The following is a 13,839-nucleotide window of genomic DNA, read 5'->3' on the forward strand; positions in this document are numbered from 1 at the left end:
ATAGCTTTTTTTTTTAATTCAAGATATAGCCAATGATCACATGCATTGCTCTTGGTTATTATGTAAGTGGATATTTTAAATCTTTATTTACATCTTTATTTTAAAATGCACACCCCCAAACACATTTTTTTATTTTAAAAATTAAAAAAAAATTAAACTATAGTCAATTTACAATGTTGTGTTAGTTTCTGGTATACATAATGATTCAGTTACATGTGTGTGTATGTATATATACTCCTACTCATATTATTTTCCTTTGTTGGCTATTACAGGATATTGAACATAATTCCCTGTGTTATACAATAAGACCTTGTTGTTTATCTGTTTTATATATAGTAGTTTGTATCTGCAAATCCCTGACTCCCAATTTATCCCTCCCTACCCCTTTTCCCCCCATGGTAACCATAAGTTTGTTTTTTATGTCTGAATCTGTTTCTATTTTGTAAATCAGTTCATTTGTATCATTTTTTAAGATTCCACACATGAGTGATAATCATGTGGTATTTTTCTTTATCTTTCTGGCTTACTTAGTATGACAGTCTCCATGTCCATCTATGTTGCTGCAAATGGCATTATTTCACTCTTTTTTATGGCTGAGTAGTATTCACACACACACACACACACACACACACACACACACACACACACACACACTCTCTCTCTCTCTCTCCCTCCCTCCACTTCTCCCTCCCTCCCTCTCTCTCTCTCTCCAACTTCTTTATCCAGTAATCTGTCAATGGACATTTAGGTTGCTTCCGTGTCCTGGCTATTGTAAATAGTACTGCTGTGAAATTGGGGTGCATATATGTTTTCAAATTAGAGTTTGAAGATTATTTTTAATCTCTAAAAGAAAATATATTTTAGGCACTTTTGTTATTGTTTGTTTAATCAGCCTTTCTATGTTAGAGTTTCTAAACTATTATAACAACATGAAATGATACAAAACCAAAAGGTATGCTGTATTATCAACTGTTTAAAACTTAGTCAATTCTGATCCTATAGATTACAAAGACTTCATTTTCTAAAGGTGAAACATTTAAATGGACTCATTTGAGGTATAAACATAAGGTTGCATATCTGAATTTTATGGAGATTGGTGTAATGTAATTGGTGTAATGTGATTGGTGTAATGTGGTTAGTGTGTGGGAGATTTGGTACTTAGTTTTGTTCTGTGCTTTCTTAGCTCACTAGTAATGTGTACAGTATAGATGTTGTCAAGCTTATGGTTTCCTCTATAATAATTAACTTTGGGTTTTTTTTTGCCTATGTATTACATATATTTTCATGAGGGTGACTTAATAAGAAAATATAGAAACATTAATATAAATAGGAAGTATATGTAATTAAGAGCATGGACTTTGGAGTTGGAAAGATGTGAATTTGAACCCTCAGCTCTTGTTACTTTAGTCTTATCTATATACTGTAGGCAAAATACTTAGAGTTTAAATGACCAGGGCTTTACCAAAGTCTGCTTTCTGAATATCTAGAAGGCCAGGTTCCCTTCCCCCATTGCCTTATCTTCAGAATTGCCATGGCTGTTTTTGGCCTTTTGATTTTCGAAATATATTTTAAAATTAGTTTTCAAGTTCTATAAAAGATATTGGGATTTTTGTGGAAATTAATTAAATTTTTATTGGTTTAATTTGGGGAAAATTGACATCTTATGATACTGTATCTTCTTAGGCATCATGTAAGATTTTGTGGAAGTTTTAATGAGGTGATACGTGAAAGAGCTTAATCTAGTGCCTATCTAGTGCCTGGAACTTGGTAAATATTCATTAACTAATTGTTTATCACTATTGCCCATTGCCAAGAGTAGTAGAATACCTTTAAATTCTCTCATGGTGACAAGTCAGTAGCATTATTTTAAAACAGCACTCTTATGCTATAGGTTTATACAGTCAAGAAGGAAAAATATGTAATATATTTCTTTCATTTAAAACACAAGCTAAGAATATGCTTATTATTAAGCAATGCTATAGAATTCCTAATATGCTTCATGATTTTTAAATTGTATATCAATTTGCAACTCATAATACAGAAATAATAGGCCAATCACTCAATAAAAGGTTTTAGAAAGAGAAGAAAAAGACAAATAATGTATTGAAAATGGAGAAAAGACATGTCTAGACAGTTCACACACACAAAAGAAATACAAATGGCCCACATACATATAAAAAGATAGTCTCACTAGTAATAAGATAAAAAAAAACAATGAAATTCTAGTTTTACTGATCGGATTGGTAAAACTCTAAAAGTTTGACAATTTTTCAGCAAACTTTTGGGAGATGGAAATTCTCATACATGATAGTGTAAAATAATACAAGTCTGTAGAGGGAAATTTGGCAATATGTATTCATATTAAGAATGCATTTAGCCCTTTGACCAAGTAGTCCCACTTTTGGGAATTTATTCCATAGATAATCTGTACATATATGAAATGACTTAAGTCAAGATGACGTTTGATAATTCTGGGGAAGGGAATTTGGTAGATAAGATATGGGTAGGAAAGAAGACTTAATTTTCAGTAACGTCCTTTTGTAATTTTTGAATTTTGAATCATTTGAATTATTACCTGTTTAACAAATTGATTTTAAAATGTTCAGTTTTTTCTTCCCCAGTGCTTTCCGTCTCCACATTGTCTTTATTTCATCCCCCCTTTTTTTCATTCTTACCCTTTCACTGCTTTTCATTAGCTCTGTTCCTTTGTGCCAAAAGGCTGATTTTTGATATCTTGTCAATTAGTTAAAATGCTTTCTTTCTGTTATGTGGTCTACCCAGTTTGTGTTTGGGTTTGATCTTCAGCAGTGTCTGTTTAATCTTCCTCTCTGTATTAAGTAAGAGAGCCTTCAGAGGCAGAGCTGTTTCAATTGCCTGAGGCTTTCTGCAGGCTGGTCTTGAAACTAATGTCTAGAAGTTCAAGAGCCAGGGTACAGAGGGCCCTATTTTTTCCTTCATACATTTACATTCTGTGTGACTCTGAATGAGATTATTTTATCATTTCAAATTACCTTTATTAGGAAATAATATGCACCATTGATCATGTTTTATTTATTTTAGGCAAGAGTGTGTACCCCAGTGGCTACTCCACAGCCAACTCCTCCTCGCTCACCTTCATCACCTCCTAAGGAGCATGTGGTGGTAAAAACTCCAGATTCTTCTCCCTGTGATTCAGATCATGATGTAGCTTTTCCGGTGAAAGAAATGTTTACTGAAGAAGGTAGAAACCTTATTTCTATAATTCAATTTTAATTTTAGCAATTATTAAATAAAATGTCATGGTTTGTTATATAAGATGCTTTGTACGTTAATATACACATACTTCATTGCTTACTAGATTTTAGTAAATCATTTTTTTCTTGCAAGAAAACTAAGGAATTGGTAGCCACCTTTTAAAGTATATAATCTAGTAGAAATTTAGACCATTTTATGTTCATAGTGGCATTGAAAGTGATAAGTCTTTTCAAGATTATTTTCTTGTGCTTACTAAACTAATTTGGAAACTTTCCCATTAATGGCCATCGTTATTATTAATTATTGCTGCCATTATTTGTATGCCAAAATGTGAAGGGATATCTGAAACAACATATCTTGCCTTCCTATGGACTTCTTACTGACTTTGTTTTTCTTTTGAAAAAAAAACTTTAGGAAATGATGTGCCTGCCACGACACTTGTTAATACTCCAACAGTTACCCCTGTGACTACACCTCCTCCTGCAGCAGCTCATACGCCTACTTTGTCAGAGATTTCTATTGATAAATTGAAGATATCAAGCCCGGAGATTCCTAAGCCATGGAGTGATGGAGACCTACCATTGGAAGAAGAGAATCCTAACTCTCTTCAAGAAGAACTTCACCCGAGAGCTATGTAAATAATAATATATTTGATAACTATGCATTTCATCTTAAGTTGACTTAGGTGATCCATTGAGAACATCAGAAATGTGAAAGAAGCTTTATAAACCAAAAGCTACTCTATGCTTTAGTAGAAAAAAGTTTCATAAATTTTTAAGTTTTTAAAATTTTTACCCAGTTTATGTATACCTTCAGCTCTCTTTTTTTTAAAACAATTTTTTGGGAAACAGTAAAATAAGGATATCTATAATATTGTTGATAAAATAGAAAATGATTTTTCCCCAGTGTGAATCTTCATTTACTATGATTAGTTAACTTTTATATTACCATTTATTCCCATATAGATTTATTTTAGGGATGGTAGAACTTTCAAGACGGTCTATGATTAAAGCATGAAGATAATTCTGGAAAAACAAATCTTGTTCATTAATCATAATAGTAGAGATTATAGAAATATACAGATATATATAGATTGCTATAGAAGTGTCTAAAAGAGGAAACATAGTTTTTTTGAATCTTTTTTATATCAAAATTAATATAGGCATTCACTGACCTAATAAGTTCAAAATATGTCTTTTCTTCTTAGTGTAATGTCTGTGGCCAAGGATGAAGAACCTGAGAGCATGGATTTCCCTGCCCAGCCTGCACCTCCAGAGCCAGTTCTCCTCACACCACTTCCTGCTGGCCCCAAGGCTCCTTCCCCTATACAGATGCCAAGTTCTGGTTCATCAACAGTAGAGAGTACATTGAGTGTTACTGTCACTGAAACTGAAACTTCAGATAAGCCCATCTCAGAAGGAGAGATTTTATTTACCTCTGGTCAAAAAGTGGCTCCTAAGAGTAAGTTAACATGTATCAATTGATTTCACTGGTTAGATTGATAATTCCTAAGTAATACTTTTCTATCTAGACTGTTTTTACTTAATTTTCAAAATTCAATATAGAAAGAATATGGACTTTGTGCAAGTTAACTTTTCTAGACCTTAACCTCAGAAAGTAAAATCTCCCTCATAAATCCCACCCTCCAGAAATCATATCATTTTTAATAGCTTGGGGTATACTCTTCCAGTCTTTTTTTTCCTCTTTTTTCTGTGCATGTATAGATATCTAAATATATTTGTATGTGTATGTATTTTTACCTTTAAAAATAGGGTCATACTATGCATATTATTTTGAAATCTGAATTTTTTAACCTTAAATATATTATAGACACTTTCCTATATCAATGCATATAGTCCTACTTTTTTTTTTTCAGAGGCTGGGGTAATCTGTTAACAAACAGTACCATAGTGGTGGGCATTTAGATTGTTTTTGTTGTTTTCATACTATACATAATTCTCCACTGACCATCCTTGCACATACGTGTATCTTTGAACTTATATGATAACTTCCCTAGAATACACGCCTAGAAGTGAAATTGCTAAGTCGGAGTATGCACCTTTAAAATAGTAATACATTGTCAACATGCTCTCCAGAAAGGTGAATCAGTTTTAATTTTTAATCAGCTTTTAATTATAGCAGTAGTATACAAGAGTGCCTCTTTCTCAATTTTCATGTTTATAGCTCTTTTTAATATCTGACAAACTGATAAGTGAAACAAAAATCTCATCTTTGTTATAAAATGTATTTTTAGAGGGGACGGTAATAGCTCAGTGGTAGAGTACATGCTAGGCATGCATGACTTCCTAGGTTCAATCCTCAGTACCTCCATTAAAATAAATAAATAAATAAAATTTTAAAAAGAAAATAAAGGGTATAAAACAAACAGTTTAAAATTAAAATTTTAATGTAATGTTCTGTGGCTATATGGTCAGATTGGTTACTAAATCTATATTTTTTCATATTTCTAAATTTTTGCATTTTAATCTCTAGTTTTAGGAGATGGACTGTACCTGACAAACTTAAATGATAGCTTATCTAGCACTCTGCATGATGCCCTTGAAATGGTAAGAAATGACTGACTCCATTGAATTCTGACATGAAGAATATCTTGATGAGCTTGTTGGCACCAATGAGGACTTTTTTCTTCAAATATTTGAGTTATAGCCATAAAATTTAATAAAATATTCATGACAGAATTTAGGATTTCTTAACATATCTCATTATCATATTTGCACATTTCATTATCATGACTGTGAGAATGAGAGTTATTGCTAATCTCCATGGCTCCAGTAGTTGAAAAGTGCAGTTAATGTAATTAGGTAATGAAAATCTGACTCCGTGCATATCGTCACCTGGATGTGCTGCCTTTACAGTATTTCAAGCAGGACCTTCACTGCTGAAACCAGCTCTCTTATAATACGTTTGTTATTTTTCCTTAACCATAATTATAATCTTTTATGCTAAAAAAATTAAACTTAATGGCTTTTAAAAACTAAAATAGGAGCCAGGGGCACTACCTCTTGCTAGTTATTATCTAGCTTTATGGAAGAAAAATTGCACTTAAAAATGTCATACTATATATTTTAATATGTGATATACATACATGCACCATACGAAAATGTGAATAGGAATATTCTTTCGAAAACTATTAAGAAATAGAAATCTTTATTTTTTATGTTTTCAAACAACCAAAGCAAGGACAGGTGAGTTGTACTCAACTTTCATCTATATTTATCCATAGCCTTTCTTTGCTAAGCATTACTATTATTGTTGCTCTTTAAAAAAATACTTATTTGATCATTTTTGACATATGTATATATCTGTAAAGCCATTACCGCAATTAAGATAATAAACATATTCATCGTCCATTACTGCCAAAAATGTTCTCATGTTCTTTGTAGTTCTTCCTTATTATTTTTTAAATATTTTATTTAATATAGTATTATTCTGTTATTTTATTTTGATCAGGGGAGGTAATTAGGTTTTAATTTTGGAGGAGGTGCTGGGGATTGAACCCAGGACCTCAAGCATGCTAAGCATGCAGCTCTATCACTTGAGCTATATATACCCTCCTCCCTTGTTCTTTTATTGTTCCTCTCATTCCCCATGCCTCTCCCATCAACCACTGATCTACTTTCTGTAACAGTAGATTAGTTTACATTTTCTAGATTTATATAAATGAAGTCATGTGGCATGTAATTTTGTTTTTTTATCTGGTTTGCTTTAATTCAGTATAATTATTTGGAAATTTATCTGTGTTGTAGTATGTAACATAGTTCATTCCTTTTTATTGCTGACTAGTGTTCTACAGTGTCACAGTTTGCCCATTCACGTTGATAAACATTTGGGTTTATTCCAGTTTGGAGCTATTACAAATAAAGCTGCTATGAATATTTGTGTACAAGTCTTGTATGGACATATACTTTCATTTCTCTTTGGCAAATATCTAGGGGTAGAATGGATGGATAACATGGTAGTAATTTAATCTTTAAGAAAAGCTGTTTAATTTTATCTGCCAAAATTTTGTACACAATTTTTCCACCTATGTTTTATACTGCTATAAATATCTTTGACCTTTTGCTCAGGCACATGGTTAAGTACGTGGAGACAGTTTTACCCATTTGAATCTTGGTTAGGCAAGACCAGAGCAGTACTCAGTCTAGGACTATTTATTCCCCACTATGGAGTCAAGACCTTTCTATGTACTCCATCCAGTGCCTCATTAATGAGGTTTTCCAGCCTGAGCCAAAAACGTGATGACACTGTATATAATAGATTTGTGAATCATTGTAACTCAATCGCATGGGACAGAGGTTCCAATTTTCATATGTTTTAATAGTAAATCTGCAGTTTAAATTTAACCAAATAATTTTGTATGTTTATATTTGAAGCAAACATAAAGGGTAGTTAGTATAGGCTAATGGAAGTAAGAACTAAATAAAAATGAAGAGTCTCTCTTCTTTCCAGCAAGTGCTAATATTCATGATGACTGTTAAGTTTTATTAATCATAAATTATGAAAAATGCAATTGTTTTATAGATTAATTTTTGTTGCTGTTGTATTAATTGTCTTTATATTTTATTTAGGAAGATGATCCTCCCAGCGAAGGACAAGTGATTAAAATGCCCTGTAAAAGAATTCATGCAGATACAATTCTTTCTCTTCTTGCTAAACAAAACCAGGAACCATTAGTTTCACAGCAAGCAGTCTATCATTCAGAAGTATGTTTTAAACTTAATTTTTTTGTTGTTAGATCTAAATACAGGAAAAAAATAACAAAAATAGTCCTACTTTTAGTTAAAGAATGCTAATACTTCAGCTTACTCAGGGATCAGCCTTGTAGTAACTTTAACCTGGAACTATAGAGCTATAGAGCTTTATGGCTGAAAGAATTTAGGCCATCTGTTTCAACTCTCTTATTTTATAGATGAAAAAACCTGAAGCCCTTTTAAATGATTTGTGAGGATCATTCTTTCTTTCTGAGTGTCTGTTATATGCCAGACACAACCTCAGAAAAGGTATAGAGATGAATGAGGCAGGTTCCAGTCATTCAGGGAGTAAAGGGCCTAGACAACTACTCTCCCATGTAATAACTGATCAAATTTATTTTTGAGGAGAGGAGGGAAAACTCCACTTGAAATTGGCTAATACTTTATACAGGATATAGGTGGGTCTTTAAAGATCCAGTAGGCTTTTTCTAGGCAGCATAGAAGGGGAAAGACATTTCAGAAGCAGAAATAGCATATGTTAAACGATAAGAGCCAAGAAAGATTAGGGCATATTTAGAAAAGTGTTGAAAATCTCAGTGTGGCTAGAGCTTTAGATAGAGATAAGTGTGGAAAAGTAGATTGAACCAGATGATCATAAGGAACCTTTTAGGCCATGGTGAAGCTTGGGCACTGTGGAGCCCCTTAAGATATTTTTGGGCAAGAGAGTCACAAGCTAAGATATTTAGGAAGGAGTATGGTGCCAAGGACAAGTGAGGGGAAGATGGGTGTCTTTCTGAATACCGCTGGAGTAGTCCAGAAGGAAAACAGAGACAGTTAGGGAGAAATAGAAAAGAGAGAGATTTAAATTTAAGAGCATAGAACTGACAGTAATTGGTCACTGGTTAAGGGACATTGTGGTTGTGCAGTTGTTGGCTTAGAAATGTAGAAGATTGCCAAGTCTAGTGGGGAAGATAATGAAGTTGATTTGAAACATTAAGTTTAAGGTGCTTAAAGAAATTCCAGGTGGAAATGTACAGGATAGTCACTCAGGCTGGGTTATGACAGATATGAGAACAGGATTCTTGATTTCTGTTTAGGGTTCTTTCTGTTATATTTGGTTGTCTTTACTTGAACAAGTGTGAAACTGGCTGTAGATGAGCTGGAGATCTGATACCGTACCCAAGGAGGTGGCTGGCTTTATTTTCTATTAATTTTTATTCTTAAAAATTTAAATGCTTAGGAAATGTAGGGGGGAAAGCTATAAAACTTAGTAATGGGAAAAAAGGAAAGTTAACGTATCACTGCTTACTGAAAAATAACTATTGACCAAAAATTGATTTTACTGGAAAGATACTAGCTGAGATTACTGTTGCTAAACTCAATAAAGTACTCTGTAGCTGCAAAAACCAAGCTGCTTAGTACAGAAATGAGTAAGCTGAGACAGAGAGAAAGAGAAGAGAGAAAGTGAGACAAACAAATGGTACACACACGAAAAAAGAGGTAGCAAATAGAAGAAATGTCAGCATAATTTAAAGGTTCCGCTAACTAGTCCCTGTTTTCTTTTTGGAAATCAGTAATATCGATTCATTTATTTACTCTATTTCAGACTTTTCCATCTTTTTAATGCTGGGAAATTTGTTTCTATTATTTTTTCCATTTCTTTCTTCCTCTCGTTTCTTCCCCCTTCTCTCACTAGAAGTCTTATTTCCAGATATTAACACTTCACCTTCTGTTTGTTTTGTCTCTTAGATTTTCTATCTCTTCATTCTTTCCTACTGTCTTCTGGGAGAGTTCTTCAATCTGATCTGACAACCACTGATTTGTTCTTTAGCCTACTGTTTATCTGATTTATTATATTTTTTTATATCTGATACTCACTTTGTTCTTTTTTAAAAATGATTTTTTGCTTCGAATTATTATTATCTTTCCTTATTCCTTGTGTGCATGTGTGTGTGTATTTTTAATGTTACTCACTTTTTTTTAAAAAAACACTTAATCACTCCTTGGGCATCTAGTTCTTTTGGTATATGAACTCATGTCCTGTGAGGGGAGAAGGGAAATCAGCTATTCTGTTTGTTTGGCTTTTTGAGAGGGGGTGGTAATTAGGTTTATTTATTTATTTGATGGAGGTACTGGGGATTGAACCTGGGACCTTGTGCATGCTAAGCATGCACTCTACCGCTGAGCTGTAATCAGGTGTCCTGTCTGAGAATTTGTACTGGATGAGAACTAAAACCAGGTCATGATTCAATGACTATAAGAAGAGAGGAGGAGATGAGCCCCAGGGACGGGTGTCCCAGGCAGCACAGAACTGCGGTTGATCCTGGCCACTCCTGTTTGCTGGTACTCTACTGTCCACTTCTTCCGGAGGTTGTTGTCTTTAGACCCTTAGGGAGAAGTTTCTTTGGGAGGTTTTGTAATTCCAGTCCTGGGGTGATCAGGAGAGGGTGAAGGAACCAATGTCTGTGGTTTCCTGGTAGTTTTTCACCTATAAAATTTTTCACCCCAGCTGGGCCTTTGTGCTCCCTGATGTCACTCTGGGGTACTAGTATCTGCAGTCCAGATTGTTGCCAAGGGGCAAGGAGTGATGATCTCCAGTTAATGAGGGAAAGAGGGAATAACAGCGCACATTGCTTTAGTCATTCTTCTCACAAACCCCCCTCCAGCCCCTCTCCCCTTCAGGATGCAGCCCCTTTTTTCCCCCACACACCAGGTCCAGTTAGCCAGCAGTCTTTCCTAGTGGTTTTTTCAGTTTTTACTTTAATGCTCAGAATCCATGGTTTCTTCTCACTTCTATACTTACTCTAACAGTGATTTGAGGATAGGGAGCTGGCAGCCTTTGTTAGTGTGCCATCCTGGCTAGACTAGGAGTCCAGAGGATGGAACTGTATCCTTTCCAAATCTTTTTCTAAGCATCTAAGCATGTGTGTGTGTGTGTGTGTGTACTCACATGTGGATAATTCTGAGGTGTATTATTCTGCAACCTGGTTTTTTAAATTTAACTATAAATTCTAAAGATCCACCATATCCTTTTTATTTACTATGTAGTATACCATTGTTTAATTATTCTCCAATTGAAGGATTTTTATATAATTTTTTTTATTGAGGTATAGTCAGTTTACAATGTGTCAATTTCTGGTGTACAACACAATTCTTAGTCATACATAAATATACATATATTCATTTTCATATTCTTTTTCACCATAAGCTACTACAGGATACTGAATATATTTCCCTGTGCTATACAGTATAAACTTGTTTATCTATTTTATATATACCAGTCAATATCTACCAATCTCGAACTCCCAGTTTGTCCCTTCCCACCCCCCTCCCCGCTGGCAACCACAAGTCTGTATTCTATGTCTGTGAGTCTGTTTTCTGAAATTGATGGATTTTTAGACTGGCTCCACTTTTTCTCTGTTCAAATTATACTAAAATCCTTTTCTGTACTGTGAGAAATTGCCTCTCTATATTAGATAATGAGGGGTGGAATTACTCAAAAAGCACAAGCATTTATAATTTATATAGACACTAATAAATTGATTTCCAACTGTAAGAGATTCCTTGTCAACACCACATAGGATATTTTTCATCTTAAATTTTTGCTAATCTGATTAACAGTGACATTTAGTATATTAGAATATGTTCAGAGAACTATTAAACATGCTTTGTTTGTAATAAGAACAAGTAATAATGATGCATTTGTAAGTAAAAATATTGCCTTGGTAAGAAAATAGCAGTTCTTCTTTTTACTTTAAACTCTTTGCCTAGAGGGGCTTCAGGTCAGTGAGAGTAGTCTGATGGCAGAAGTGCAACTTGTACATTTATGTAGATGGGCGAGGTGTACTACTACTGTAGATTACAGACAGCCTAACTTAGAACTGACGTGAGTCTCAGCTTTGAGTATAATATAAAAATGATGGATACTTAAGAGTATGAGAGCGTTGTGAATAGGGAAACTGAATCTTCCCTAGGGCCATAGAGTATTAAGGTATTAAATAATTTAGCAGTTACAAGTCCTCTAGAAAATTGGTTCACAATAGAGAAGGTGCTGTATATTGCACATTTTATATGATAGTGACAGTAATATAGGCACTGCAAAACATTTCTAATTAATCTCTAGGGAAAGTGTATCTGCCGTCATTCCAAACTTTGCCCCAAAGTCTTCAAGGGTTTCATATTAATTGCAAAACAATCCTTTTCTGTTTAAAGGATGTCGAACAACTGATATTCTTAAAGAAAAGTCAGATTAGGGAATAAGAGGAGCTACAAATCTATGGAGGCTGATTAGGGCAAATTGTAGAAAATCTTGAATGTTGAGCTAAGAAGTTAGATTTTATTTTGTAGTCAATAGAGTCATCAAGGATGTTTCAGCAGTGATTTCTTCCTATATTCTAGTAAGAGGGAAAAAAACGCTTAGTTGAAATTAAACTCCTTTTAAATAAAAAAAAATGAGAGCTTTCATATATTGGCATTTTTATTCAGTTCTTGATTAGTAAATGCATTAATTAGAGTATCTCCAAGTCATAAAATGTGCTAGTGATTAAAGCACATAATTTTTTAACACAGAAAGAAAATAGAAGTCTTCATTTTTAAAATTTCATATATTTAATGACCATATTTGTGCTTTTTGTGGATTTTTATCAGCTGTTTCCCTACAAAGTTCACACTAACAACTTTGGCCAGTTTTCATTCATAGAGAACAAGAGGTGAATTTTCTATTCTTCTAATATTTAAGCTGTACAAACAATGTACAGTGTGTGCCAGCACTTACTGTTTTAAATAATAAAATTTTTCTGATGTGTTTTATTGCTGTCTAATCTGGAGGTTGTAAAAAGAGATAATGGTTATTTAACTTCATAAGAAATAAGATACTAAAAACAAAGCCTATTGCTTGGATGTCGTATTAATTATTAAACTAACTTTTAAAACTTGTCTTTCATGTGGTGTATATGTGGCGTAATAAGCTCTTTCTAAAATACCTCTCAAGCAATCAAGTGGTCTGCATGATATATTCAACAAATATTTCCTGTTTTGACTTGATTGTAATATAATGTTTGCAACAATGGTTTCTACTTTTTGCAGGACTCGGAGAAAAGTATGGGTGAGCTTAGTGAAGGACAGAGGCCCAGGCTGACAGCAGCAGCAGAGAACACCTCAATGGGACGTGCCACCTATACGCAGCAGCCTGTCGCTAACGCAGAGTCTTCGGATCAGAAATGTGCTCCTAAGCTACTATCCCAGCGATGTGACCCAGTTACAGGTATACACCAAAACATTGCTTCTTGATGTATCATCTGTTAGAATATTCACTTTGAATCCCATCACACTTTCTTTGTACTGTTTGCGCGTTGAATGCTGAATTCTGTTTCATATGCTGTATTAAAATCTACAGTAGTGTTCCTAATCTGAATTAAGAAAAGCATGACTATTTTCAAGCAGGGGCTTGCAAAATTTATTTATTAAAAGGGGTATTCATCGTTGAAAAGTTTGGTAATGACTTTTTTTCAGTGCTATCTATAACAGTATTTCCTCAAATGTGACTCATAAACAGTCATATAACTCATATAACAGATTGGTACATGAATCACTGGGTGGTACCTGAGATAATTTTTTGTAATATGCATATGTTCACTTAAAATCTTTTAATAATGATGTATTTATTTTAACATATACTGGAAAGATATAACTAACATCTAAACTATGACATAACAGATTTTGTGTAGGACAAGGTTAAATTAGGTAATACTGTAGAAGCTCACTCTTTATGCTCTATGAAATCTGACTCAGTACTCAGTGCACTCAGGATTGTTTTGGAACTTTATTAACTAACTTTTGCTGTAACACTTTGAGAAGAAGAGTAGAGTAGAGAATACCAATTTCTGGCATACAG

At 33.7% G+C, this 13,839-nt stretch overlaps 1 protein-coding gene across 10 annotated transcripts in view; it reads left to right on the forward strand.

Moving 5' to 3' along the window:
- The window catches only part of KIAA0586 (KIAA0586 ortholog), a 94,001-nt gene that overhangs the window by 43,344 nt on the left and 36,818 nt on the right, over nucleotides 1-13,839 (forward strand). For 9 of the 10 annotated variants that reach the window (XM_031679086.2, XM_015235531.3, XM_072963121.1 and 6 more), the window contains 6 exons: nucleotides 3,061-3,220; nucleotides 3,649-3,868; nucleotides 4,442-4,695; nucleotides 5,728-5,801; nucleotides 7,824-7,958; nucleotides 13,032-13,209. In XM_031679086.2, coding sequence (XP_031534946.1) covers nucleotides 3,061-3,220; nucleotides 3,649-3,868; nucleotides 4,442-4,695; nucleotides 5,728-5,801; nucleotides 7,824-7,958; nucleotides 13,032-13,209 — 1,021 coding nt within the window. Of the gene's footprint in view, nucleotides 1-3,060; nucleotides 3,221-3,648; nucleotides 3,869-4,441; nucleotides 4,696-5,727; nucleotides 5,802-7,823; nucleotides 7,959-13,031; nucleotides 13,210-13,839 lie in introns of those variants that run through there. The other variant, XM_031679092.2, reaches the window with a different exon arrangement.

Source organism: Vicugna pacos, chromosome 6, assembly GCF_048564905.1.
Source record: "Vicugna pacos chromosome 6, VicPac4, whole genome shotgun sequence".
NCBI lineage: Eukaryota > Metazoa > Chordata > Mammalia > Artiodactyla > Camelidae > Vicugna > Vicugna pacos.